This window comes from Pongo pygmaeus, chromosome 20, assembly GCF_028885625.2.
Source record: "Pongo pygmaeus isolate AG05252 chromosome 20, NHGRI_mPonPyg2-v2.0_pri, whole genome shotgun sequence".
In the NCBI taxonomy this organism is placed as follows: Eukaryota; Metazoa; Chordata; class Mammalia; order Primates; family Hominidae; genus Pongo; species Pongo pygmaeus.
Genome location: NC_072393.2, coordinates 51,040,348 through 51,065,997, shown reverse-complemented (window position 1 = coordinate 51,065,997; position 25,650 = coordinate 51,040,348). Strand labels below are relative to the sequence as shown.

Here is a 25,650-nt window from a genome sequence, read left to right as displayed (position 1 = left end):
CCGGCATTCCGAACAGACTGATGGCCGCTGAGGCTGCTCCTGGCGCTGTTCATCATCGGCCGCCGCACTTTCGCGACTGAGACAAAACGACACTCACCTTTACTTAATGGAGGCTTTGCTTACATCCTGAACTTAAAGGAACTACAGAAGGGGACAGAAACTGCTTTCTTTTTAAACAATGCGCTGAAAGGTTACTAGTGACAGGGGGCTTAGTGAAGCGCGTGATGTGAACGGCCACGCTACAAGGCTGGAGAGAAAAGAGGAAAAGAGGAGGGGGTGAAGTTGCACCCTGATCGCGAATCCTCGGTCTTTTATCAGGGGCGCCGCCACTCGGGGTCCGACCATTCGCCTCCAACGAGGGGACAGCGAATCTGCTGTCGTGTGCAGTCCACAGCAACCACAGGTGGGGCAACAGGAGGAGCGCTTGGGCACGACCACGTGACCCAGCACGAGCCACCGCCCGCCCCAAAATGAAATCAAATCCTAATCTCCCAATCCCGGCATTCCGGTCACTCCAGCCTTTTCAGGAGACTTGCGGCCGTGCAGCCCCTACACCTTTATCTGGACTCCTGTCCTACTTGGCCCAGCTCTACTGGATTCAGCCCTTGGATAACCACCCTACCAGCCCCTAAAGATGACTCCATCCCCGTCGGTATACTTAATTAAAGAAAAACAAGAGTCGAATTTTCCTGGGGTAACTGGTTCTTTAGCAGGAGGGGAGCACTGGGGAGTATCTTCAGGATGGCTGAACTTTGCAGCCTCTTTAATAACTTCCCCCTGTGCAGGTTGTCTCCTTTATCACCCCACCCCGATGCCCCGGTCTTCAGGAAATGGCAGCAGGCCCATATTTCTGTAGGGTTCAGAGTTCTGTGAGGTAGAGCATTCCTTCCAATGGGATCTTAGAATTGCTAGAGTTGCAGAATTTTACTGACTGGACCCAGGAAGTCTCAGGAGTCCAGACTTGCTTAAAGCTTGGCTCAAAATTCCAAGGGAGCTCATAACTCCATGGGGCCCAGAGTTCCTGGCTCGGGAACATTGGGAGGCCTGGGATACAGTGGCTTAGCCTCAAGCAGAAAAGTGAACACAATATCTTTACGGCTTGAAGGTATATGAAATAATGTCACTACATCGGAGCAGCGCCTCTGCTTGCACACCTATGGGAGTCTGCAGCTGTGACACGTAGAAGTTGGCCACATCCAGGTCGGTGGCTCCAAAGTGGGCGGCCACACGCACACCCTCGTGCAACGTGAAGCTCACCTGATGACCCACCATGGCCAGCAGGCTGCGGAGGTAACGCTCCCGAAGGGCGGCTCGTGCCCGCTGCTCCTGGGATTCCAGGGATTCTTGAGCTATGGGACACTCCTGGATTTCAGGAACCTCTGGCCTCAACGGGGCTCTGCGTCCATCAGGGGCAAAGCCACGGCTGAAGCCATCAGGGCCCCGGGGCAGCCGGAGCACAGGCACGGGAATGGTCACTGGAGTTTGCATTGTCTTGGCTGTTGAGTGAAGAAAAAGAGCAGAAGTCATTACATGGTAAGCATGGGGCTAATGGAGGAGGGAGGAGTGGAAGCAGACGCTGGTCTACCAGGCAGCTCCACTTCACCTGTCCCAAACCGATCCACCCTCCTAAAATCTATGCCATCGTCCCCCAGTGGCTTGGATCAGAAACAAAATGTCACATGCACAAAAACATGAGCCCCATGAAGGCAAGGACCTTTGTCTGCTTTTATAATGGCTTTATCTCAACTTACAGGCAATAAATATTTGCCAAAAGATGAACCCAGCCAGGCATGGTGGCTCATGCCTGTAATCCCAGCACTTTAGGAGGCCAAGGCAGGAGGATCACTTTGAAGCCGGGAGTTTGAGACCAGCCTGGGCAATATAGCGAGACCCCATTTCTACACAAAAAAATATATATATTTTACATTAGCTGGGCTACTCAGGAGGCTGAGGGAGAAGGATTAGTTGAGCCCAGGAGATGGAGGCTGCAGTGAGCTGTAATCGTGCAACTGCACTCCAGCTTGGGTGACAGAGTGAGACACTGTCTCTAAAAACAAGAATAAACCCCAGCTTTCTCTCACACACAACCCATCCAATCCATCAGGAAATTCTGTGTTCTAGATAGATTCCCACTCACACAGGAGCTAGCTTGAAAGGGGTCCCAGTGGCCAAATCTGGAATTATTTGAACAATACAATAATGATAGTTACAGATCATAACCCACTGGATAAAACAGAAATCCAGAATCCATACTGATAATAAATAAATGAATAAGGAAGAGAAGGAAAATATAATCCTTACTGTAGACTGGCAAGTAAATAAATATAAAAGGAATAGATGCAAAAATGTGTGGATAGGGCCGGGCGCGGTGGCTCACACCTGTAATCCCAGCACTTTGGGAGGCCAAGGTGGGCGAATCACTTGAGGTCAGGAATTCGAGAACAGCCTGGCCAACATGGCGAAACCCCGCCTCTACCAAAAATACAAAAATTAGCCAGGTGTGGTGTCATGCGCCTGTAGTCCCAGCTACTTGGGAGGTTAAGGCAGGAGAATCGTTCGAACCCAAAAGGCGGAGGCTGCAGTGAGCGGGGATCGCGCCACAGCACTCCAGCCTGGGCAACAGAGGGAGACTCTGTGTCAAAAAAAAGAAAAAAAAAAAAAAGCGTGGATGGGAGTTTGATGAAGTATAAGGTATCTACATAGTCTTAACAGACTCATAAGATATTCATTCACTGTAAAGGGCAAACACAAATTTATATTGGAGGAACCTGGTATGCACCCCCTTAACTTAGTGACCAAAGCCAACATCTCCAGGAATGAGACACTAAGAAGGCAGGGCACCACTTCTGTGCTATTCCTTTTTTTTTTTTTTTTAATTTTAAAGAGACAGGGTCTCACTATGTTGCCGAGGCTGGTCTTGAACTCCTGGCCTCAAGTGATCTTCCAGCCTCTAGGCCAACAAGGACAACAGGGATAGGCATGGTGGCTCACGCCTATAATCCCAGCACCTCAGGAGGCCAAGGCAAGAGGATTGCTTGCGTTCAGGAGTTCAAGAGCAGCCTGGGCAACATGGTTAAGACCTCGTCTTTACTAAAAATGAAAAACATTAGCCAGGCATGACAATGTACTCATGTAAGTCCCAGCTACTCAGAAGACTGAGGTAAGAGAATCACTGGAGCCCTGGAAGGTTGAAGCTGCAGTGAGCTATGATCGTGCCACTGCACTCCAGCCTGGGCAAGAGTGAGACTTTGTCTTAGAAAAAACAAAAACAAAAACAGCACAACTAACCTGGGCTCTTCAAAAATATTAAAGTCATAAAAGACAGAGAAAGGCTGAGAAAAAAATTGTATAAGGCTGGGAGCAGTGGCTCACACCTGTAATCCCAGCACTTTGGGAGGCCGAGGTGGGCAGATCACTTGAGGTCAGGAGTTCGAGACCAGCCTGGCCAACATGGTGAAACCCCGTCTCTACGAAAAATACAAAAATTAGCCAAGATGGTGGCGGGCACCTGTAATCCCAGCTACTCAGGAGGCTGAGGCAGGAGAATCACTTGAACTTGGGAGGCAGAGGTTGCAGTGAGCCAAGATTGCGCCACTGTACTCCAGCCTGGGCAACAGAGCAAGACTCTGTCTCCAAAAAAATATATATATATACACACACACACATATTTATTTATTTATTCATAACCTAATACTTCTCACCTCCTCCACTGACAGCATCCTGCTGCAGCCACAGACACTTCCTGCCTGGAGCACTGTAGTCAACTCCTCACTGGGTCCCTGGCTTCCACCTTCACCCCCCACTGTCTGCACCCCAACACCCTGTTAATGCCTGAGTCAGATCACATCCCTCCTCTGCTCGGAGCCCTCTTGTGGCTTCTGTCTTAGCTCTGGATCCTGCCGGCACCCTCGTGGTGTACCACGCTTGCTCTCCCCACCCCAGCCACACAGGCCTCCTCGCTGATCCTCAGGCGCGATGCCTGGCAGTCCCTTCTTGGGCCCTTGCACTTTCGGTTTCCTGTATCTGCCTGTATCTCCTTTCCCTCCGTGAGCTTCAAGGTGGCCACCTTGCTTTTCCCACTGCTGGATCTCCAGCCCCCAGAAAACTGCCTGCCATAGAGACCAGTGAGAATTCATGAATGGGCTGGGCATGTCAGCTCATGCCTGTAATCCCAGCACTTTAGGGGCTGAGGCTGGAGGATCACTAGAGGTCAGGAGTTCGAGAGCAGCCTGGCCAACATAGTAAAACCCCGTCTCTACTAAAATACAAAAATTAGCCGGACGTGGTGGCGCGTGCCTGTAATCCCAGCTACTTGGGGAGCCTGAGGCATGAGAATCATTTGAACCCAGGAGGCAGAGGTTGCAGTGAGCAGAGATTGTGCCACTGTACTCCAGCCTGGGCAACAGAGCAATACTCTGTCTCAAAAACAAACAAACATTGGCTGGGCGCGGTGGCTCACGCCTGTAATCCCAGCACTTTGGGAGGCCAAAGCAGGTGGACCATGAGATCAAGAGTTCAAGACCAGCCTGATCAACATGGTGAAACCCCGTCTCCACTAAGAATACAAAAATTAGCTGGGCATGGTGGCACGTGCCTGTAATCCCAGCTACTCAGGAGGCTGAGGCAGGAGAATCGCTTGAACCCGGGAGGCAGGGGTTGCAGTGAGTGGAGATCTTGCCACTGCACTCCAGCCTGGGCGACAGAGCAAGACTCATCTCGAAAAAAACAGACAAACAAACAAAAAACAAAATGAATGAAGAGTGGAGATCCCAGGCCGGTTTAGCTGTGTGACCTCAGTAAGAGACAGTTTTCTCTTCCATTGTATGGAAAAATAGCCCCAATTGCTGCCTATGCTGTTATCAGGATTCAACAGGCTCCTGCCAGACAGGGCCTGGCACATACTAGGTTCTCCATAATAGTGAACTGCTCTTATTGTTAGTATTGCTGTGTGACCTGGGGTAAATGGCTTGACTAATCTGTGCCTCTGTTTCCCCATCTGTAAAACAGAGCCCTAACTCACAGGGCGGACATGGGGACTAAATTACCTAACTAACCTACGATGTTTGGCACATGTCTGGGACATATGAAGCGCTATGCTATGATGTTGAATGTATATAGGGAAATGCCGGCCTTGTGGGCGCAGACCTGAGAGAGGAGGACCTAGGTTTTAGCAGCTACACCACTCCCTGTGGCTTGGTCCTCTCCTCTCTAAAGCCTAGTGAGGACTAACTGAGCTGAGTGACAAGTGTTGGGTACCCAAGACCCTGGGGCCAGGCACAGAAGGGAGGTGACTGAAATTGTCCTGTTTCTTTTTTTTCCTTTTTTGGAGACAGAGTCTCACTCTGTCGCCCAGGCTGGAGTGTAGTGGCGCCACCTCGGCTCACTGCAACCTCCACCTCCCAGGTTCAAGAGATTCTTGTGTGGCCGGGCGAGGTGGCTCACGCCTGTAATACCAGCACTTTGGGAGGCCGAGGCGGGCAGATCATGAGGTCAGGAGATCGAGACCATCCTGGCTAACAAAGTGAAACCCCATCTCTATTAAAAATACAAAAAATTAGCCGGGCGTGGTGGCGGGCGCCTGTAGTCCCAGCTACTTGGGAGGCTGAGGCAGGAGAATGGCATGGAGGTGGAGCTTGCAGTGAGCCGAGACCATGCCACCGCACTCCAGCCTGGGCGACAGAGCAAGACTCAGTCTCAAAAAAAAAAAAAAAGAGAGAGATTCTTGTGCCTCAGTCTCCTGAGAAGTTGGGACTACAGACACACACCACCATGCCCAGCTACTTTTTGTATTTTTAGTAGAGACGGGGTTTCACCATGTTGGTCAGGCTGGTCTTGAACTCCTTACCTCAAGTGATCCCCCCACCTCAGCCTCCCAAAGTGGTGGGATTACAGGCATGAGCCACTGCGCCTGGACTAACTTGAAAAATAACCTTTTTCTTATTAGGCTCTTCCTGTCTCTGCACCTGAACTGTGAGCCCCTTGCAAGACAGGACCCTGCAGATAGACCAAGGATGTAAACCAGGGCTACTCAGTCTGGACACTATTGACATTTGGGGCTGGATAATTATCTGCTGTGTTGTGGGGGCTGTCCAACGCATAGGTGTAGGGTTTGAGCAGCATCCTAGCCTCTGCCTCCTATTAATAGATGCCAGTAGCATCCCGTCTTCAAGTTGTGACAGCCAAAAATGTCACCACTGGTGAACAGTGAATTGGTGAATGTGAGTTGCATCTCAATACAGTTTTTTTTTTAAAAGTCTCCATGAATTGCCAAACGTCTCCTGATAGCCCCAAATGAAACACTGATGCAGACAAACAGGTCACAAAGAGGGAGGAAGGAATAAAGATGGCTATAGAAGACATGAACATAGGCTGGGCACAGTGGATCCCGCCTGTAAACCCAGCACTTTGGGAGGCCGAGGCAGGTGGATCACCTGAGGTCAGGAGTTCGAGACCAGCCTGGTCAACACGGTGAAACCCTGTCTCTACTAAAAAATACAAAAATTAGCCGGGTGTTGGCCGGGCACTGTGGCTCACGCCTGTAATTCCAGCACTTTGGGAGGCCGAGGTGGGCGGATCACCTGAGGTCAGGAGTTCAAGACCAGCCTGACCAACATGGAGAAACCCCGTCTCTACTAAAAATACAAAATTAGCCTGATGGTGCATTCCTGTAATTAGTGGTGGTGCATGCCTGTAATCCCAGCTACTTGGGAGGCTGAAGCAGGAGAATCACTTGAACTTGGGAGGCAGAGGTTGCGGTGAGCCGAGATTGCGCCATTGCACTCCAGCCTAGGCAACAAGAGTGAAACTCTGTCTCAAAAAATAAATAAATAAATAAATAAAATTAGCTGGGCCGGGCATGGTGGCAGGCTTCTGTAATCCTGCCTACTCAGGAGGCTAAAGCAGGAGACTCTCTGAACCTGGGAGGCAGAGGTTGCAGTGAGCTATTGTGCCACTGCACTCCAGTCTGGGTGACAGACTGGGACTCCGTCTCAAAAACAAACAAATGCCCCAAAAATTAGCCAGGCATGGTGGCACACGCCTGTAATCCCAACTACTCAGGAGGCTGAGGCATAAGAATCGCTTGAACCCGTGAGCCAGAGGCTGCAGTGAGCGAGGTCATGCCACTGCACTCCAGCCTGGACAACAGAGCGAAACTGTGTCTCAAAATAAATAAATAAATAAACAAATAAATAAAATTTTTAATTAATTAATTTTATTTTATTTTATAGAGATGAAGTCATACTATATTGCCCAGGCTGGTCTCCAACCTGGGCTCAAGTGATCCTCTTGCCTCAGCCTCCCAAAGCGCTGGGATTACAGGTCTAAGCCACCACGCCCGGCCACTAAATTTTAATTTCCTGTCTTTTTTTGTGAGATGGAGTCTCGCTCTTGTCACCCAGCAGGAGTGCAGTGGCGCGATCTCGGCTCACTACAACGTCCGCCTCCCGGGTTCAAGCGATTCTCGTTACTCAGCCTCCCAAGTAGCTGGGATTACAGGCGCCCGCGACCACGCCTGGCTGATATTTTTATTTTCAGTAGAGATGGGGTTTCCCCATGTTGGCCAGGCTGGTCTCGAACTCCCTACCTCAGGTGATCCACCCGCCTTGGCCTCCCAAAGTGCTGGGATTATAGGCATGAGCCACCGTGCCCGGCCTAAATTTTAATCTCAGAAAGCAAGAAGCAGCTGGGCACGAGGTGGCTCACACCTGTAATTCCAGCACTTTGGGAGGCTGAGGCAGGTGGATCACTTGAGCCCAGGAATTTGAGACCAGCCTGGGCAACATAGCAAAATCCCGTCTCTAGAAAAATAGAAAAATTAGTCGGGCAAAGGGTGCGCTCCTGTAGTCCCAGCTACTCAGGAGGCTGAGGTGGGAGGATCTAGTGAGCCCGTGGAGGCTGAGGCTGCAGTGAGATGTGATTGCACCACTGCACTCCAGCCTGGGAAGAGTGAGACCCTGTCTCAAACAAACAAAAAAAAATTCGAAAAGAAAATGTTAAAAAGAGCTCTCCCTGTGAGGCATCTAAACCTCATCACCCACTCTGCATAATTAGCTGCCAAGTCTTACTGATCTCACATGCCCATAGGTGGCCCTAATAGAATCCTCCTTGGCAAAATTTTTTTGGGGATGGAGTCTCACTCTATCCCCCAGGCTGGAGTGCAGTGGTGCAATCTTGGCTCATTGCAACCTCTGCCTCCCAGGTTCAAGCGATTCTCCTGCCTCAGCCTCCCGAGTAGCTGGGATTACAGGTGCGCGCCACCACGCCTGGCTAATTTTTGTATTTTAGTAGAGACGGGGTTTCACCATGTTCGCCAGGCTGGTCTACATCTCCTGGTCTCAGGTGACCCACCCCCAGCTCGGCCTCCCAAAGTGCTGGGGTTACAGGCATGAGCTACCGCGCTCAGCGGGCAAAATTTTTTTAATTTTAACTTTATTTTTCTTCTTGGCAAAATATGTGGTAGAGGTCTGCGAACCTTCTCTGTAAAGTATTTTACTGTCACTGCTCAACTCTGCCACTGTAGCACAACAGCACCCATAGACAATATGGAAACAAATGAACATGGCTGTTCTCCAACAAAACCTTACTTACTGGGACACTGAAATTTGAATTCTATATCATTTTTATGCACCAAAGAAAAGTTTTCTAGCCAGGTGCGGTGGCTCACAACTATAATCCCAGCACCTTGTGAGACTGAGGCTGGAGAATTGCTTTAGCGTAGGAGTTCAAGACCAGCCTGGGCAATATAGCAAAACCCCATCTCTACAAAAAAAAAAAAAAAAAAATTAGCTAGGCATGGGTGGTGTGCGACTGGAGTCCCAGCTACTAAGGAGACTGAGGTGAGGGGATCGCTTGAGCCTGGTAGGTGGAGGCTGCAGTGAGCCATAACTGTGCCACTGCACTCCAGCCTGGGTGACAGAGTGTGAGACCCTGTCTCAAAAAAAAAAAAAAAATTCACTCATCCACATTATCCAGCATTATCAGCACATCATCTGAGTGCCTGCTCTGTGCATCACCCACGTTGGGCGGTCTTGGAAACACGTCAAGGACTGAGAGACAGCCCAGTTCTGCCCTTGTGGGCTCACAGTCCAATAGGGGACACAGACGTGTCCTCAGGCAGTGATGACCCAGAGTGAGTAGGGCTGGAATGAAGGAGTCCAGAGGAGACACCTGGCCCAGCCTGGGGGACAGAGGGTAGTTTCAAGGGAGCCCAGGAAAGATCCCTATGATAAGATTACATTTGAACATAGACCTGAATGAAATTAGGAATGCAGCCATGTGGAGATTCCAATCAGATGGAAGAGCAAAATGCAAAGATCATGGAAAGGGTGGCTTTGGGGCGTAGCTAGGCCAGTGTGGAGGAGGTGGGGGCAGGGACAGAGAGAGTGCCTTCTGGGCTGTGATGACAATTTGGGTCTCTACTCTGAGACTGAAGCCGCTGGACAGTTCTGAGTGAAGGATGGACAGGATCTGGCTTAAGGTCCTCAGGATCCTCTGCCTGCTGCATGGACAATAAACAAGGAGATTGAAGGGAGACACTAGGAGCGCAATGAGGAGGTCACTGTAGTGGTCCAGGTGGAAGAAGATGGTGTCTAGTATGGGCTGGGGACAGTGGGAATGGGGAAAAGTGGTCAGATTAGGCTGTGTTTGAAAGGTCGAGGCTGGGCGCAGTGCGTCACGCCTGTAATCCCAGCACTTTTGGAGGCTGAGGTGGGTGGATCGCCTGAGGTCAGGATGAGACCAGCCTGGTCAACATGGTGAAACCTCTCTCTACTAAAAATACAAAAGTTAGCTGGGTGTGGTGGGCGCCTGTAATCCCAGCTACTCCGGAGGCTGAGGCAGAAGAATCGCTTGAACCCAGGAGGCAGAGGTTGAAGTGAGCGGAGATCGTGCCATTGCACTCCAGCATGGATGACAGAGACTCCGTCTCAAAACAACAAAAACAAACAAAAAAAAGAAAGGTCAAGAGCCCTTGGTGATGGACAGGATAAGGGATATATAATTTGAGGGAAAGAGCAGCCAAGGGAGACTCCAAGGTTTTTTTTTTTTTTTTTTTCCTGACAGGGAAGACCATGTGAATGGAATAAAGGGATATTTGCATTTTCTAATTTTTTTTTTTTTTTTAAAGACAGAGTCTTGCTCTTGTCACCCAGGCTGGAGTGCAGTGGCATGATCTCGACTCACTGCAACCTCCACCTCCCGGGTTCAAGCAATTCTCCTGCCTCAGCCTCCCAAGTAACTAGGACTACCGGCGCGCACCACCGCACCTGGCTAATTTTGTATTTTTAGTAGAGACGGGGTTTGGCCATGTTGGCCAGGCTGGTCTCAAACTCCTGATCCACCTGCTTCAGCCTCCCAAAGTGCTGGAATTACAGGCATGAGCCACTGTGCCCGGCCTTGCATTTTCTAATTTTTTAAAAAGCACATTTACTTATTTATTTACTTTGAGGTGAGGTCTCGCTATATTGCCCACGCTAATCTTGAACTCCTGGACTCGAGATATCCTCCCACCTCAGCCTTCCGAGAAGCTGCGATTACAGGCCCACACCACCACGCCCTACTTGCATTTTTTATTTTCTCTGACCACTGTCACTCCAATGTAGTCAGGACTCACCAGCCCCCAGAGTCTTTCCTGAGCCTAGATTAACACTTGAGTTTCAAGAGAAACACCCTAGTCTCTAGGGTGAGTACTTACTAAATGACTTAGGATTAGAGTGGCCAAAGAATTCTGTTAAATCCCTGGATAAAATGAAATTAAGAGAGGGCCAGTATAGGGCCTTGTTTTCTCCATCAGGAAAAAAAACAAAACAAAACAATATTTGGTCATATTGATGCAATCCCCATTTTTGTAAAGTGGCCAGTGAAGCTGGCAGGTCAAATCTTTCCTCGGGCTGGGTGCAGTGGTTCACACCTGTAATCCCAGCACTTTGGGAGGCTGAGGGAGGCAGATCATCTGATGTCAGGAGTTTAAGACCAGCCTGGCTAACATGGTGAAACCTTATCTCTACTAAAAATACAAAAAAAATTAGCTGGATGTGGTGGCACGCATCTGTAATCCCAGCTACGCAGGAGGCTGAGGCAGGAGAATCGCTTGAACCAGGGAGACGGAGGTGCAGTGAGCGGAGATCACGCCTCTGCACCCCAGCCTGGGCCACAAAGTGAGACTCTGTTTCAAAAAAAAAAAAAAAATCATTTCCTTGGTGCAAGCTGGAGGATGGAGGAAGAGGGAGCAAACTCAGGCCCTCACCCATGCCCCATGTAGAAAGACAGACTGTGGAGCCAAGGTGTGACCTGATAAGAAACTGGTTTAAGAAAGGTCACACAGGGTGTGCCCAGGAGGGCAGAGGCAGGCGTTATCCATTCTCCCTGGTGACCTGGCCCCAGAGGCCTTTATCCTTTCAGTCTCCAAGACAAGGATTTCCGAAGGTTTCAGGGAAAAATGCCCAAGCCCATCCCCCACGACTTGAAAAACTAGTCTGTTAGATTCAAGAGCCCAACACTTAGGTCAATGGCAGGGGCAGGGGGTTTCACAGACCTCCCTCCTGGTGGCCTCGGTGCTCCAGAGAAGAGATCAGCTCAGTGGACAAACATTTGGCCAACTCTTCACAATTGCCAGGGTGGGGAACCAGCTGAGTTGTCAACAGAGAAGCCGCCAGACCTAATTAATTAACCAAGGTGCTGACGTGTCCACAGACACACAGACACACACACACACACACACACACACACACACATCATCGGCTCCTGAATCTTGATGCAAATTAGCTAAATGGGGCCACCCGAGAGGGTCAGAACCCCAAGCACAGTATCTCTCCCCTCCCCTTCTCCCCTGGGGCCGGTCAGTTTCCTTTCAATTCCGCCCTGACCACCCATTGCTCTCCTTTTCTTATACTAAGTAGGTCCTCCCGGCCCCCAGGCGTCCACTCCCCACACCGCCCTGGGCGTTCGGACCGGACCTTCTTCCCACCTCCAGGCTCAGACTGAGCGAGCGATTCCGCTCCAGGTAAAGCGGGATGACTGCCACCGATGCTGCTGTTATCGTGGCCATTTATTATTTTCCGGAGGGGAAGTTTTTCTCCTTCTCCCTTCTCCTCACCCCACCCGCGTGGGGCATTCCCGCTGCCGGCGATCGGGACCAAATAGTCCCTGATAGTGGCGTCTGGGGACCAGAACGTCCCTCCAGCCGGCGCTGCAGGCGCGGTCCTGCCTCTTTCCGTCACTCAGGGCGTTGCACTGGGGTGGGCGTCCAGAGCTGGGGCCGGGGAGAGGGAACCTGCTGGCGACCCCCCACCACCGTGTACTCACCGAGGTCCGCGGCTACTGGTGCCCCCACTTCCGCCGGCGCCCCAGCTGCAGAGGCCCGGGCAGGCCGCGAGCCGCGGAGCCTGGGTTCCGCCCGCGCCGCCGCCACTGCCCCACGTGGTCGCGGGCTGGCTCTCAGGCTTGGAAGCCAGCACAGCCCGGGTCGCCACCTGGCCCGCGGCTTTGCGGGGCACTTTGGACCGATCTTCCTGCCTGCGAGTGGGGGGCGTCTGGGATGCCCATTTTCGGCAGAAAGAAACTGAGGTTCAGAGAGGGGAAGACTTCCTCCCTGCGGGGTTAAGGGCAGAGCTCGGTCTTTGCATCCCCATCCCCCTACACATACCCACTCCTAACCCTCGCTTCCAGTGGGAACCCCCGCTCCTCTACAGGAAACCTGGAGATCATGGTTTCATATGCCGCATACCAAGAAAGTAGCTGGGCTGGATCAGAGGCGGTCATTTTTTCCTCCAGCTAGCTCTGCAGTCCCATTTTACAAAGGGGGAAACTGAGGCCTTGAGTGGGGAATATGAACCCCCCTATTACAGGCCCAGTCAGAATTCACTTTCTCCTTGCGGGGTCCTATTTACGCAGGGATCCTGTGGGCCTTTGCTTTCCACTAGATCACCAAGGCCTAGTGCCAGGTACACAATTTGGTGCTCTGCAAATATCTGTTGAAAGAATATCATCAGGCACATAGTAGGTGCGCAATAAATATTTGTTGACTTAACTATGAACGAGTAGGGGTTGTATTTATGAACAAGACAGACTCCCATCCTGCCTCCTAGAACCTACCTTCTAGTGGGGGTAAAAGGGACAGAATAGGGTAAAATGAGCAAAAATGTAAAAAACATCCTTCAGGGTTTGATCAAAGTGATGTATAAATAATAAAATAGGCCGGGCATTGTGGCTCACGCCTGTAATTCCAGCACTTTGGGAGGCTGAGGTGGGTGGATCACCTGAGGTCAGGAGTTCGAGACCAGCCTGGCCAACATGGTGAAACCCTGTCTCTACTAAAAATAGAAAAATTAGCCAGGCATCTGTAATCCCAGCTACTCCGGAGGCTCAGGCAGGAGAATCACTTGAACCCAGGAGGTGGAGGTTGCAGTGAGCTGAGATTGTGCCATTGCACTCCAGCCTGGGCAACAAGAGTGAAACTCCATCTCAAAAAAAAAAAAAAGAGTAAAATAAGGGCAATCGGATAGTGGGTGGCTGCGTTGCCATGGAGCTTAAAATTTGGTGGTCTGAGGCTGAGTGCAGTGTCTCACACCTGTAATCTCAGCACTTTGGGATGCTGAAGCAGGAGGAGCGCTTCAAGCCAAGAGTTTCAGACCAACCAGGGCAACAAAGCGAGTCCCTGTCTCTATTTAAAAAAAAAAATTTTTTTTTGAAAAATTAAAAATTACTTAAAAAAAAAAGGGTGATCAGAGGAGGCGGCATTGAAGAAGAAACCACCTCAGATAACCCTCTAGTTCCAACCTGCCCTACCTCCTTTGACAGATGGAGAAAGTGAGATCCAAGAGGGAACTGGGGACAGATGGAGGTCATGGAGTGTAATTTGCAAGGCCTTCAGCAGGGTGGGGCTACTTTAGATACTGTTGGTCAGGGCCCTCTGCTCTCAGGAGGACAATGGAACCCAGAGCTGAATAACAATGTGCAGAACTCCAAGAGATCAGCATCTGAAATCAGCATCTGGGCTGAGGACAGCTGGGGGAGGACAGGTTCTTGCCCTGACCTCAGGGGGCTTGCATTGGGTGGGGGAGAGGACAGTCCACAAGCAGTTCTATACTGTCATGCAGTGGGTGCCAGGAAGAAAAGAATACTCGTCAGGGATTGAGGGTGGGGCAGGGTGTCGATGCCACTTCAAACAGTGAGCAGAGAGAACTGCTTAGGGGAGGGAAGTTCAAGGAGGCGGAGTGGAGGCAGGTGAGCTGCTTGGCTATTTGGTTTTAATGGCAACTTCTGGTCTAGGAACAGAGTCGATGTGTATGATTACAGTCCTCCTCTGCTCAAAACCCTCCTAAGGCTCCGGTCTCAGGAAAACCAAAAGACCTTAAAGTGATCAAAAGATTGCTTGGATCTGCCCCCATATTTTCACTGAACTCAATCTCCAACCCATATTGCCTCTCCCTTTCCTTGTAATTCCTCAATGCCCAGGCCCACTGGCTGGCTTCCTTCCCTCCAGCCTCAGCTCCACCATGCCCTTTCCCATCATAGGGAAGAAAATTGAATCTCTCAACCCCAGTAACCCTCTCCGCCTTTCCAGCTTTCTTTTGCTCCATGGCACTGGTCATCATGAAGGGCCATCTATATTTTACGTAATTATGTTTATAGTGTCTTCCCCCACCGTCTAAATTCCGTGCAAACAAAGATTATCTTCTGTTTATTCCCTCCTGTATTCTCAGTGCTTCAAACAGAGCCTGGCGCACAGGAGGCACTCAGTGAATGCTTGCAAAATGAATTTTTATTGTAATGCATTTAATGAAATAGCCCAGATTACTATCAGACACCTAATAAGAAATGTGACCCACTATTTTCTCGCTTGGGGGTGTGTGTGGGCATGCCGTGCCTCAGTTTCACCCGCCCTAAAATGGCATCAGGGACAGCTGTTTCAATGCCTTGTGGGAACTCGGTGTGATTAAATTTGGTCACTAAGCCAAACGCACGGGGCACTGCCTAGATTGAGTTAGGCCGCCGTCAGGGCCCCAGCAGGGCGGCTCGGTCCCCTCCCATCAGCCCCGCCCTGGTAGGCGGAGCCACGGGCCCGGCCAGCACGTGTAAGAGTTCGCGGCGGGTCGCCGCAGTCACTCACCTGAGCGCGCACGGTCCGCGCGTCCTCCGCTCGTGCGTCCTCCGCCCGCCCGCCTGCCCGCTCGCCCGCTCGCTCGCCCGGCCCGCGACTCATGTCCCGCCGCAAGGCCGGCAGCGCGCCCCGCCGAGTAGAGCCCGCGCCCGCCGCCAACCCAGACGACGAGATGGAAATGCAGGACCTCGTCATCGAACTCAAGCCCGAGCCAGACGCGCAGCCCCAACAGGCCCCAAGGCTGGGGCCCTTCTCCCCGAAGGAGGTGTCCTCGGCGGGGCGGTTCGGCGGCGAACCACACCACTCCCCTGGCCCCATGCCCGCCGGGGCCGCCCTCCTCGCCCTCGGCGCGAGGAACCCGTGGACCCTGTGGACGCCGTTGACCCCGAACCTTCCCGGTGAGCGCCCCGGGCCCTGGGCCCAGCCTCCCTTACCTTTGACCCTCGGGTGGGACCCTTCCCTTTGGGCATGGGCCCCTCGCCCTGCCTTATCTCCTTCGCCCGGTCCTGCCCCCCAGGCCCCCTTCTGACCTTCGGTTTCCACTCTCCTTCAGCACCCTCAGCCCCCATCCTGGCCCCACCCCACGCTCACCACCCGCTTCCTCCCTGCAGACCGCCAGCCCTGGACCGACAAACACCCAGATCTGTTGACCTGCGGCCGCTGCCTGCAGACCTTCCCGTTGGAGGCCATCACTGCCTTCATGGACCACAAGAAGCTGGGCTGTCAGCTCTTCAGAGGCCCCAGCCGCGGCCAGGGCTCAGGTGAGTAAAGCCGGGTGCAGTCCCCCTCTCAAGTTCAAGGGCTGGGCTTCCTGCTGGAAAGGGGCTGGGCTGGACGGCAGGGCACTGAGCACTACTTCCCCTTTCTCGCTCCCCATCGGGTGCAGCCTAGGCGTGGCCAGGGCCTGCCCGTCCTAGGGCAGGGACTAGTGGTGGCGGTGTGGGGGGGGCGGGGGGTACTGGGCAGGGAAGGAGGGCCGTCTACAGGGTGTGGCCAGCCCCAGAAGACTAGCCCGGGATTTTGCCCCCCACACACACACCCCAACCTGGTTTCACTTCTCCTTCCCCTTGGCCAGAAATAACTGGCCAGGTGGCTGGACGAGGGTGGCAGTAGGAGGGGACCTCTAGGGAGGGCAGCGGCCGGGGGGAGGGGGAGTGGAGGCCAGCTGGAATGGGGAGGTTGCCACCCCCTCCTGTCTCTGTCAATTCTGATTGAGGTGCTAGTACAGCTGAGTGTTCAGAGCCAAGGAAGGGGCTTCTGGCTTCCCTCGGTGATGGAATCTCCCAGCCCTGCGTGCTGGGAATCCCCTAGTTTGAGCGAGCTCCCGGGTGCTGGACACCTGGGTTCCTCCTCTTGGGAGGGAATTAAAATCCTTCACATGGCGCTTGACCCTCAGGTGAGCTTTTGGTCAGTGTTGGCTGCAGGGCTTAATCCAAACCTAATTTCCAGCCCCCTGGCCCTTGCCCTCCTTAGACTTTTGAGAAGTGGAATTATTTAGGGTTGGGCCAGGGAGGGTCTGGTGGTGGGAAAGAGGAGGGGCTTGTGACTGAGCTGGAGCATGGAGAGTGGCCTGGAGGAGCTAGCGAGGGGCTGTGATGGAATCGCTGGAACAAAACACTGCAGGGCTTGGAGAATCGTGGGCACCTTGGTTTCACAGGCTCTGCTGTTTGAGCGCTTTTGTGGACCAAAGCTCTCAACCATTCCCCAAGCGAGGTCACAACCACCCTTGAAAGGGAGGGGATCTCTAGGGTCCCTGAATTCTAGCAACTGAGGCACACAGAGGACTATGTCTTGCCCAAGGTCACACAACTAGGGAGCAGAGAAGTCTGAATTTGAATGCAGGCCTGTGCTCTTGACCCGGGACTGGTTGTATCACAAAGGTTGTCCCATCCAAGACTCTAGAATGTGAAAAATGGAAAGGCTAGTTCACCTAGGAAGTGTCCACTGAGAGTACCCCGAAGGTCCAGATAGAAATCCAAATTCAGGCTTGGGGGCTCTCAATTTGAGATCCATGCAGAGGGTGGCGGACCCAGGCCATTACCACCTCTTTACTAGGTGGCCGCTAAGCTTTCTCTGTAGCTACCCCATTATTTTGAGGTGGAGTCTTACTCTGTCACCCAGGCTGGAGTGCTGTGGTGCAATCTCAGCTCACTGCAACCTCTGCCTCCTGGGTTCAAGTGATTCTGCTGCCTCAGCCCTCCAAGTAGCTGGGACTACAGGCGTGCACCACCATGGCCGGCTAATTTTTGTATTTTTGGTAGAGACAGGGTTTCACCATGCTGACCAGGCTGGTGTCTCAAACTCCTGACCTCAGGTGATCCGCCTGCCTTGGCCTCCTGAAGTGCTGGGATTACAGGCATGAGCCACCATGCCCAGATATCTCAATTACTTTAAAAATTATTTTTGTTAAACCAAAATTCTTTTTTTTTTTGAGACAGAGTCTCGCTTTTGTCACCCAGGCTGGAGTGCAGTGGTGGGATCTCTGCTCACTGCAAACTCCGCTTCCTGGGTTCAAGCAATTCTCCTGCCTTAACCTTCCAAGTGGCCAGGATTACAGGCGTGCACCACCACACCCGGCTATTTTGTATTTTTACTAGAGACAAGATTTCATCATGTTGGCCAGGCTGGTCTCAAATCCCTGACCTCAAGAGATCAACCCGCCTCAGCCTCCCAAAGTGCTGGGATTACAGGTGTGAGCCACCGTGCCCGGCCTAAACCAAAAATCTTATTCAAAAGCCTCTGCTCCCAGCCGGATATGGTGGCTCACGCCTATAATCCCAGCACTTTGAGGGGCTGAGATGGAAGGATTACTTGAGGCCATTAAGTTAAAGAATAGCCTGGGTGGCCAGGCGCGGTGGCTCAAGCCTGTAATCCCAGCACTTTGGGAGGCCGAGGCGGGCAGATCATGAGGTCAGGAGATCGCGAGCATCCTGGCTAACACGGTGAAACCCCGTGGCACGGTGGCGGGCGCCCGTAGTCCCAGCTACTCAGGAGGCTGAGGCAGGAGAATGGCGGGAACCCCGGAGGGGGAGCTTGCAGTGAGCCGAGATCGCGCCACTGCACTGCAGCCTGGGAGACAGAGCAAGGCTTCGTCTCAAAAAAAAAATAGCCTGGGCAACATAGCAGGGCCCCATCTCTTTAAAAAATACTAAATTAAAAATTTAAAGCAAAAAAAAGCAAGCAAACCTCTGTTCTGCCCTCTCCCCCTCCCCCAGTAGTCTGGATTGAAATCCCAGCTTCACCGCTTCCAAGCTGTGCGACCCTGGGGAAATGCCTCTCTGTGCCTCAGTTTTCCTGTCTGGAAAATGGAGATCTTATTTTCCTGTCCTGAGGGAAAGCCGGGCTATGAGCCATGGCTCAGCACCTAGCATGTAGGAAGTGCTCACTGAGTTAACATAACTTTTTAAAAGATTTTCAAACACATGGCCCAGCACAGTGGCTCATGCCTGTAATCCCAGCATTTTGGGAGGCCGAGGTGGGTGGATCACTTGAGGCCAAGAGTTTGAGACCAGCCTGGCCAGCGTGGTGAAACCCCATCTCTACTAATTAGCCAGGCATGGTGGTGGGTGCCTGTAATCCCAGCTACTCTAGAGGCTGAGGCATGAGAATAGCTTGAATCCGGCAGGTGGAGGTTGCAGTGAGCTGAGATCGTGCCACTGCACCCCAGCCTGGGCGACAGTGAGACTGTCTAAAAAAAAAAAAGGTTTTCAAACACAAAGCCTCAGGTACTTAGCACCCACTCCACAGATTTTTCGTGTCCACCCCTCCTCTGAGCATCAGCTTCCTGGTCCTTCCAGGGTGTGTGTGTCTTGTTACTGCCAAGTCCTTGGCCCCTGCAGGAGTGCCTGTCCCACAGAAGGTGTCCAGCTGGCAGCTGTGAACTGCAACCCCCGTGACTCCTTCCTCTCCGCACTTACACTCTGCCTCTTTTTCTTACCAGAACGAGAGGAGCTGAAGGCCTTGAGCTGCCTGCGCTGTGGCAAACAGTTCACAGTGGCCTGGAAGCTGCTGCGTCACGCCCAGTGGGACCACGGACTGTCCATCTACCAGACAGAATCAGAGGCCCCGGAGGCCCCGCTCCTGGGCCTGGCCGAGGTGGCCGCAGCCGTGTCAGCAGTGGTGGGGCAAGCAGCTGAGGCCAAGAGCCCCCGTGCAAGTGGCAGCGGCCTCACCCGGCGGAGCCCCACCTGTCCTGTGTGCAAGAAGACCCTCAGCTCCTTCAGCAACCTCAAAGTGCACATGCGCTCGCACACAGGTGAGCGGCCCTATGCTTGCGACCAGTGTCCCTACGCCTGCGCCCAGAGCAGCAAGCTCAACCGCCACAAGAAGACCCACCGGCAGGTGCCGCCCCAGAGCCCCCTCATGGCCGACACCAGCCAGGAGCAGGCCTCTGCGGCCCCTCCGGAGCCGGCTGTCCATGCTGCTGCCCCCACCAGCACGCTCCCATGCAGCGGTGGTGAGGGGGCTGGAGCCGCTGCCACAGCGGGTATCCAGGAACCCGGGGCTCCTGGCAGTGGGGCTCAAGCCGGCCCTGGTGGAGACACTTGGGGAGCCATCACCACGGAACAGAGAACTGACCCTGCAAACAGCCAGAAGGCATCACCCAAAAAGATGCCCAAGTCAGGGGGCAAGAGCCGCGGGCCCGGGGGCAGCTGTGAGTTCTGCGGGAAGCATTTTACCAACAGCAGCAACCTGACGGTGCACCGGCGCTCACACACCGGGGAGCGCCCCTACACCTGTGAGTTCTGCAACTACGCCTGCGCCCAGAGCAGTAAGCTCAACCGCCACCGCCGCATGCACGGCATGACGCCTGGCAGCACCCGCTTCGAGTGCCCCCACTGTCATGTGCCCTTCGGCCTGCGAGCCACCCTGGACAAACACCTGCGGCAGAAGCACCCTGAGGCGGCCGGCGAGGCCTGAGCCCAGGAAAGCCCCCCTCACTATCCCTGGTACCGCTGCCAACACCGTTGACCACCTTGTTTTTGCCCCACTTCTCCAAGTAAATTTCCCCTTTTATTTACACCCGTCTGGACTCTGGCTTTCTTGGGGTGCATGAGGTGGAGCAGGAGGCTTCCCCTCCATGGGGTGGACGGCTGGACAGACCGGTTTGGAGTGAGGGGGTGAGGGAACACCCAGCCCCCAGTGCCTGGGGCACAGCAGGATTGGCACAGAAAGCCGCGCTCCCAGTTCCTGGTGCGGGCGAGGCCAGGGCAGGGGCCGAGGCGAGGGCGGGGAGAGGCCCGGACCTGTCGCCAGAGGCCCCGGGCAAAGGGGCCCATGTGGGACATGCTGGGCTGACACCCTATGTCCACACCTGCGGGCAGGTCTGGGCCCTCTCCCTTGGGACTGTGCCCTGGCCTCCTGAGCAGGCCTCACTGAGCCATGGCAGGTTCTGATGAACAGGGGCCTGCCACTTAGCCATCAGATGTGGGCAAGATGTCCCACACAGGCAGCACTGGCATCTGGCCTGTAAACCCAAGCGCCCTCCCAGCTGGCTCTGCTGGCCCATGGGCCCTGGGGTGGGAGAGCCCTGCACCAACCACACAGATGACACTGAGGCGACACTGAGGCAGGTGACGGGAATTAAATAACTTTTGACTTTATTTCACTAGAGATAAAACCAGCAGCATCACAGCTTGAGCCCCTTACCCCACCCCCTTGTCCTCCCCACCCCCCACTCTTCTGCCTAATGTCGGTAATGGGGGCTTCGGGATCGGGACCTTGAGCGCCTGGAAAGAGAAAGGGAGGGGCCGTGAATGCTTCAGTGATCGGGGCACTTGTCTGTGGAGGGAAGGATGTTCCCCAAGGGATGAGACCAGCCCCTCCAACTGGAGGTGGGTACAGGGTGAGGCTGGAGGAATGAGAGCCAGGACCTCCCATCAAAGGACAAGTGTCACTTCCCAGAAAGTGGAGGGTCATGGGCTTCCTTACCTTCGAGAAGAGCTGTATTCTCGACCTGGAAAGAAAAGAACAGGTGAAGAGCGAGCAAACATCCAGAGCCAGGGCCTCTTCCTTGACCTGGGGTGAGGTCCTCAAAACTGAACTTCAGGGGTTGTCTACAAATGAGGGGCTATTTCCAGAGAGTCCAGTGGCTGCCATCTGTGCCCCTCATCAGCCCACGCCGGAATGAGCACTTCTAATTCCTGCAATCACCTTGTGACTAAAGCAATCTGTGTGTGTGTGTGTACGTATGTGTGTCACCATGTTGGTCAGGCTGGTCTCGAACTCCTGACCTCAGGTGATTGAGCCACCCACCTCAGCCTCCCAAAGTGCTGGGATTACAGGCGTGAGCCACCGCGCCCGGCTGTACTATGGTTTTTTTGGTAACCCTGCTTGACACTTTTCTTTAAAGCCCCAGAGCCCTGCAGCCTGGTGGGGACACTCACTGTATCGGGGGGAGGGTGAGCGGCTCTGCCGGCTGTACTGGCGTTCCCACTCTTCTCTCTCCTTTTCTCGGCGTTCCCGCTCCCTGCAAAGGCATGGCGTGAGCATCTGGCCGGGAACACTGGACACACTGAACTCAGGGAGGGTAGGTGCTTCCAACACCCTACTCCGAGGAAGACAGTAAACCAAGGGGGCCGGTACTGCCGCCAATCCCCGCTTGGAAAGGGAGCCCCAGGTTCAGAGGGACCCCAGCTGGCAGGGCTGACTGGAATCCCAGCCCCTTCCTAGGAAAGCCTCGGGAACAGAGGGAGGCAGGATAGTCCCATCATTTCCTGCCGCACTGGGGCACCTGCACACAGTGAGTGTTGAAATGGTCTCCGTCACAGTGGCCAGGCTTGGCAACCCAATGGCTACATCTACTGGGTGCCTTCTCCGTGCCTGGCCTTGATCTTGTCAAATCCTCCCAACAGCCTGTGAGGTGGGACAATGACTCTATCTCTATTTAGGAGATGAGCAAACTGAGGCTGGGACAGGAGAAAGACCCATGGCAGTGGGTGAGTGGGGAAGGGGTATCAGGAGCAGCTTGACAGGCCGAAAGAACAGCAAAGGAGACTGGCACTTGGAGGCTGGAAGAGCTGGGAGGAGGTCGCGGTGGTGGGAGGCAGGTTGAAATGGAGGGAGGAATATTCAGGGAGAGGAGCAAGAGAGGCGCTGGACACAGCCCCGAGGGCCAGGCAGGGATCTCTGCCTTTCATCCACCCACAGGGAGCTGGGCAGGGCTTGAGCCAGCAGCCTCTGGTGGGAAGGCCAGGCAGGCCAGGAGGTGTGGCCATGGGACAGGGAGGGGCAAGGTCTTACTTCATCCGGATCTTGCGGGCCATGGCTCGAAGCTCGTCTTCCCGCTCCTGCAGCAGACAGGGCTATAAGAACGTGGCCAGGCCAGCACCCACCCGCCACCCCAGCCCTCCCTTCCCCACTTCACCTGCCGCTCATGCTCCTGCTGGATCATCTTTTCCTGTGCCGCCTTCTTATCCGCCTTGACTGTAGAGAGAAACAGGGTGGCTGAGGGATTCCCTTAAGAGCCCCACTCTTTTTTTTTTTTTTCTGAGACGGAGTCTCGCTCTGTCGCCCAGGCTGGAGAGCAGTGGCACGATCTCGGCTCACTGCAGGCTCCACCCCCCGGGTTCGCGTCATCGCGTCATCTCCTGCCTCAGACTCCTGAGTAGCTGGGATTACAGGCGCCCACCAACACGCCCGGCTAATTTTTTGTATTTTTAGTAGAGACGGGGTTTCACCGTGTTAGCCAGGATGGTCTCGATCTCCTGACTTCGTGATCCGCCTGCCTCAGCCTCCCAAAGTGCTGGGATTACAGGTGTGAGCCACTGCGCCCGCTAAGAGCCCCACTCTCTAAAATGAGGAAGCTGAGCTCAGACAGGTCAACCTGACTGCAGAGGCCCCAGCATAGCGGCAGCGGAGCTGATGCAAACCCATTCCTCCCCAGAGCACCTCTGCGCCTGTGCGGCCTCTCTAGGGAAGGGCCAGGCCTCCCAAAGTGGTGCTGGGTCTCCTTGCTCCCACTGCCAAGGGGAAGAAGAGCTGTGAAACCCTGGAGGGACGGGGCAGAACATACACTGCCTGTTCAGCGCCTTCTGCATCCTCAGTTTCAGCTTCTCCTGAGGCGTCAGCTTGGGCTGGGGAGGGGGGAGAAGAGGCGGGAGAGGGGGTGGGTGTCCCAGAGCTCCCACAACCCACCTCAGCCAAGAGTCTGGGGCTTTGTGCGGGGGGTGGGGGGGACGACGTGGGGTGGAGGGGCAGGCTGTGGACAGCCCTGAAGCTCCCAGAGGTTCAGTGACAGGTGGAACCCCAGTGTACAGTGAGGAGGGGAAGGGGACATGGTTCTCACGGGGGCAGACCCTTCCCCTCCCCTCCCAGTCCCTGGGGCTGGATCTCCCAGCCCACCCGGGCCCCCCTGCAGGCCCACCGGGCCCAGCTCTTGGGCACTGCTGCTGACGGGAATTAGACGGGCGAGTTCCAAATTCTTACTGACTTTGGCAGCTCCTGTCTCTTTACCAGCGGCAGGTTCGGTCCTGGGTGGGGGCAGGGCCAGAGGACATGGTTGGGAGGGGGAAAGGGCAGCTGCCACCTCTGACCCCAGCCTCAGCACTGCCCTCAGACCAGGTAGCCAAGGCATGGGCCTCAGATGCCCCAGGTTGTGACCATGTCCCTCTCAGACCCCACAGAACCTGTAAGACAGGGACCTGTCCCCCTCTGACCCCCACCCAGGACAAGGTTCTAACTGTGCAGATCTTCCAGGATTTGGTGTGTCCTCCTCAGACCCCCCAGGCCAGGGCTGTGTCCCCCTGAAATCCACCCTCCCAGGCCAGGGCCATACACCACCCCACACACCTCCTAGGGTAGGACTAAGTTCCCCTCAAAAAGAAAACAGTGATATTCACCCTCCCCACCCGAGGTTGGCAGCCCTCTTCCTCCAGACCCGCCCTGCTCACTTTTTCAGCTTCTCGCCCACAGCAGGGGACGCGGCCGGCCTGGTCAGCTTCTCTCTTGCGGGTGATGGCGAGGGGCTCTGGCTGTGGCTCCGGCTGCGGCTGCGGCTGCGGCTCTGGCTGGGGCTGGGGCTATGGCTGCGGCTGCGAGTCAGGCTGCGACTGCGGGACGGGCTGAGGGACCAGCTGCTGCGGCTGCGGCTACTGCTGTGGTGCCTGAGGCCCCGGCCGCCCCGCCTGTAGCGGTCCCCTGAGTGGGAGCGGCTCCTGGGGATGCAGCAGGGAGGGAGGAGGACTGTGAGGCTCCAGGGACCCCAACCGCACCCCACCCTGGCTCTGGATCCACAGTCCTCCTTCCTGCAAGGCCCAGGGTGACAGGCTCAACTCTCCTCTCCTGCTACTCTCCCTCCAAAATGTCCCAGAGTGGCATTCTGGCCTCCCTCTGGCTACAGAGATGGCACTCTAGATACACTCAACCTAAGGGCAGTCCTGCCATCATGAGCCCTGCCTGGCCCGCATCACCTCTCCCTCACTAGACACCCGCTTGCCAACTTCCTGGGAGGTGAGCTCTGGGAGGGATGGCTGGCTCCCCCTTTATGAGCCGTGTCCAGCTCAGGCACAACAGTGTTCCACAGTGACCTCATCTACACCCTCACCCACCTCCTCATCCTGCTTGTGTCCAGGGTCTTGACAACAGTAGGGACCACCCCTTGTCCTCCACCAGTCTCAGCACAGACCCACAAGTTCCAGTCTGGGGATGCGGAACCCCATCCTCTCCCTGCTCAGGACACTGGTGGGACTCTCCACCCAGCGCCCACTCTCAGGCTGGCATGCAAGATGTGCCCAGGTCCCACCTGTCCCCCAAGCCTTTCTCCTGTCATTGCTCTGTAAGCTACAAGGAATATATAACCTGGAAGCCAATTCTGGGCCACACACTGACTCTGCTTGGGTTCTCGTTTTTTGTTTTTTGCTTTTTTTTGAGACAGAGTCTCTCTCTGTCACCCAGGCTGGAGTGCAGTGGTGCAATAGCTTGGCTCACTGCAACCTCTGCCTCCTGGGTTCAAGCAATTCTCTTGCCTCAGCCTCCTGAGTAGCTGGGATTACAGATGTGCACCACCACACCCGGCTAATTTTTGAATTGAGTTTTTATAAAATAAAAATTTGTTGTCATTATTAAGAAAACAAGGGCCAGGCGCGGTGGCTCACGCCTGTAATCTCAGCACTTTGGGAGGCCAAGGTGGGTGGATCACGAGGTCAGGAGTTCATGACCAGCCTGGCCAACATAGTGAAACCCCGTCTCTACTAGAAATACAAAAATTAGCCAGGCGTGGTGGCGCACGCCTGTAATCCCAGCTACTTGGGAGGCTGCGGCAGGAGGATCACTTGAACCCAGAAGGAAGAGGTTGCAGTGAGCCGAGATTGCGCCACTGCACTCCAGCCTGGATGACACAGTGAGACTCTGTCTCAAAAAAATGTAAAGGAAACAAGAGCTATCCTCTAAAAATCCAGACCCTCAACTTCTCCTGAGAAGTAGAAAGACTGGGTGACACTAGACCTGCTGCTGAGCGATCAACGCCCCCACTGGAGGGAACATGTGCTTGCCAGGTAAGCAGGATGTCTACCTGGCCCCTCTACTTTACCTGCCAGACCCTGAAGGCAGCT

General features: G+C 54.2%; 3 protein-coding genes across 13 annotated transcripts in view; 1 reads left to right on the top strand and 2 right to left on the bottom strand.

The window, feature by feature from the left end:
* Positions 1 to 684: 684 nt before the first annotated feature.
* On the bottom strand, positions 685 to 15,848 carry GEMIN7 (gem nuclear organelle associated protein 7). 9 transcript variants are annotated; one of them, XM_054463650.2, is made up of 3 exons: positions 12,304 to 12,597; positions 11,534 to 11,656; positions 685 to 1,496 (listed from the first exon to the last, which is right to left on the bottom strand). In XM_054463650.2, exon 3 carries the CDS (start codon positions 1,486 to 1,488, stop codon positions 1,093 to 1,095), a length of 396 nt encoding a protein of 131 aa, XP_054319625.2. In that variant the 5' UTR covers positions 1,489 to 1,496; positions 11,534 to 11,656; positions 12,304 to 12,597; the 3' UTR covers positions 685 to 1,092. The 9 variants fall into 9 exon arrangements, with proteins under 9 accessions (XP_054319625.2, XP_054319626.2, XP_063514188.1 ...); XM_054463651.2 differs by lacking the exon at positions 12,304 to 12,597 and adding an exon at positions 11,966 to 12,297; XM_063658118.1 differs by lacking the exon at positions 12,304 to 12,597 and adding an exon at positions 11,966 to 12,297 and having other exon boundaries at positions 11,534 to 11,627.
* ZNF296 (zinc finger protein 296) lies at positions 1,487 to 20,122 on the top strand. 2 transcript variants are annotated; one of them, XM_063658117.1, is made up of 4 exons: positions 1,487 to 1,533; positions 14,703 to 15,498; positions 15,712 to 15,861; positions 19,041 to 20,122. In XM_063658117.1, the coding sequence occupies exons 2-4, from the start codon at positions 15,201 to 15,203 to the stop codon at positions 20,018 to 20,020; spliced, it is 1,428 nt and encodes a 475-aa protein (XP_063514187.1). In that variant the 5' UTR covers positions 1,487 to 1,533; positions 14,703 to 15,200; the 3' UTR covers positions 20,021 to 20,122. The 2 variants fall into 2 exon arrangements, with proteins under 2 accessions (XP_063514187.1, XP_054319623.1); XM_054463648.2 differs by lacking the exon at positions 1,487 to 1,533 and having other exon boundaries at positions 14,057 to 15,498.
* Positions 20,123 to 20,674: 552 nt separating this feature from the next.
* CLASRP (CLK4 associating serine/arginine rich protein) overlaps positions 20,675 to 25,650 on the bottom strand; it is a 31,012-nt gene continuing 26,036 nt past the window's right edge. The window contains exons 14-21 of one of the 2 annotated variants that reach the window (XM_054463646.2): positions 23,992 to 24,255; positions 23,532 to 23,571; positions 23,115 to 23,175; positions 22,467 to 22,525; positions 22,343 to 22,389; positions 21,487 to 21,569; positions 21,032 to 21,056; positions 20,675 to 20,829 (exon numbers count right to left, since the gene is read on the bottom strand). In XM_054463646.2, the coding sequence (XP_054319621.1) occupies positions 20,787 to 20,829; positions 21,032 to 21,056; positions 21,487 to 21,569; positions 22,343 to 22,389; positions 22,467 to 22,525; positions 23,115 to 23,175; positions 23,532 to 23,571; positions 23,992 to 24,255 (622 nt within the window). In that variant the 3' untranslated portion in view covers positions 20,675 to 20,786. Of the gene's footprint in view, positions 20,830 to 21,031; positions 21,057 to 21,486; positions 21,570 to 22,342; positions 22,390 to 22,466; positions 22,526 to 23,114; positions 23,176 to 23,527; positions 23,572 to 23,991; positions 24,256 to 25,650 lie in introns of those variants that run through there. The other variant, XR_008495743.2, reaches the window with a different exon arrangement.

Bases quoted from the DNA above. Each gene is read 5' to 3' on its own strand.
- ZNF296 (XM_063658117.1), top strand. From the start codon at position 15,201: ATGTCCCGCCGCAAGGCCGGCAGCGCGCCCCGCCGAGTAGAGCCCGCG. The intron at 15,499-15,711 runs GTGAGCGCCCCG...TCCTCCCTGCAG, and splicing joins GTTGACCCCGAACCTTCCCG to ACCGCCAGCCCTGGACCGAC. The intron at 15,862-19,040 runs GTGAGTAAAGCC...TTTTCTTACCAG, and splicing joins CAGCCGCGGCCAGGGCTCAG to AACGAGAGGAGCTGAAGGCC.
- GEMIN7 (XM_063658118.1), bottom strand. From the start codon at position 12,046: ATGGCCACGATAACAGCAGCATCGGTGGCAGTCATCCCGCTTTACCTG. The intron at 11,628-11,965 runs GTGGGAAGAAGG...TTGACAACTCAG, and splicing joins CGCTCAGTCTGAGCCTGGAG to CTGGTTCCCCACCCTGGCAA. The intron at 1,497-11,533 runs GTCTGTGAAACC...TTCACTCAACAG, and splicing joins CCGAGGCCACCAGGAGGGAG to CCAAGACAATGCAAACTCCA.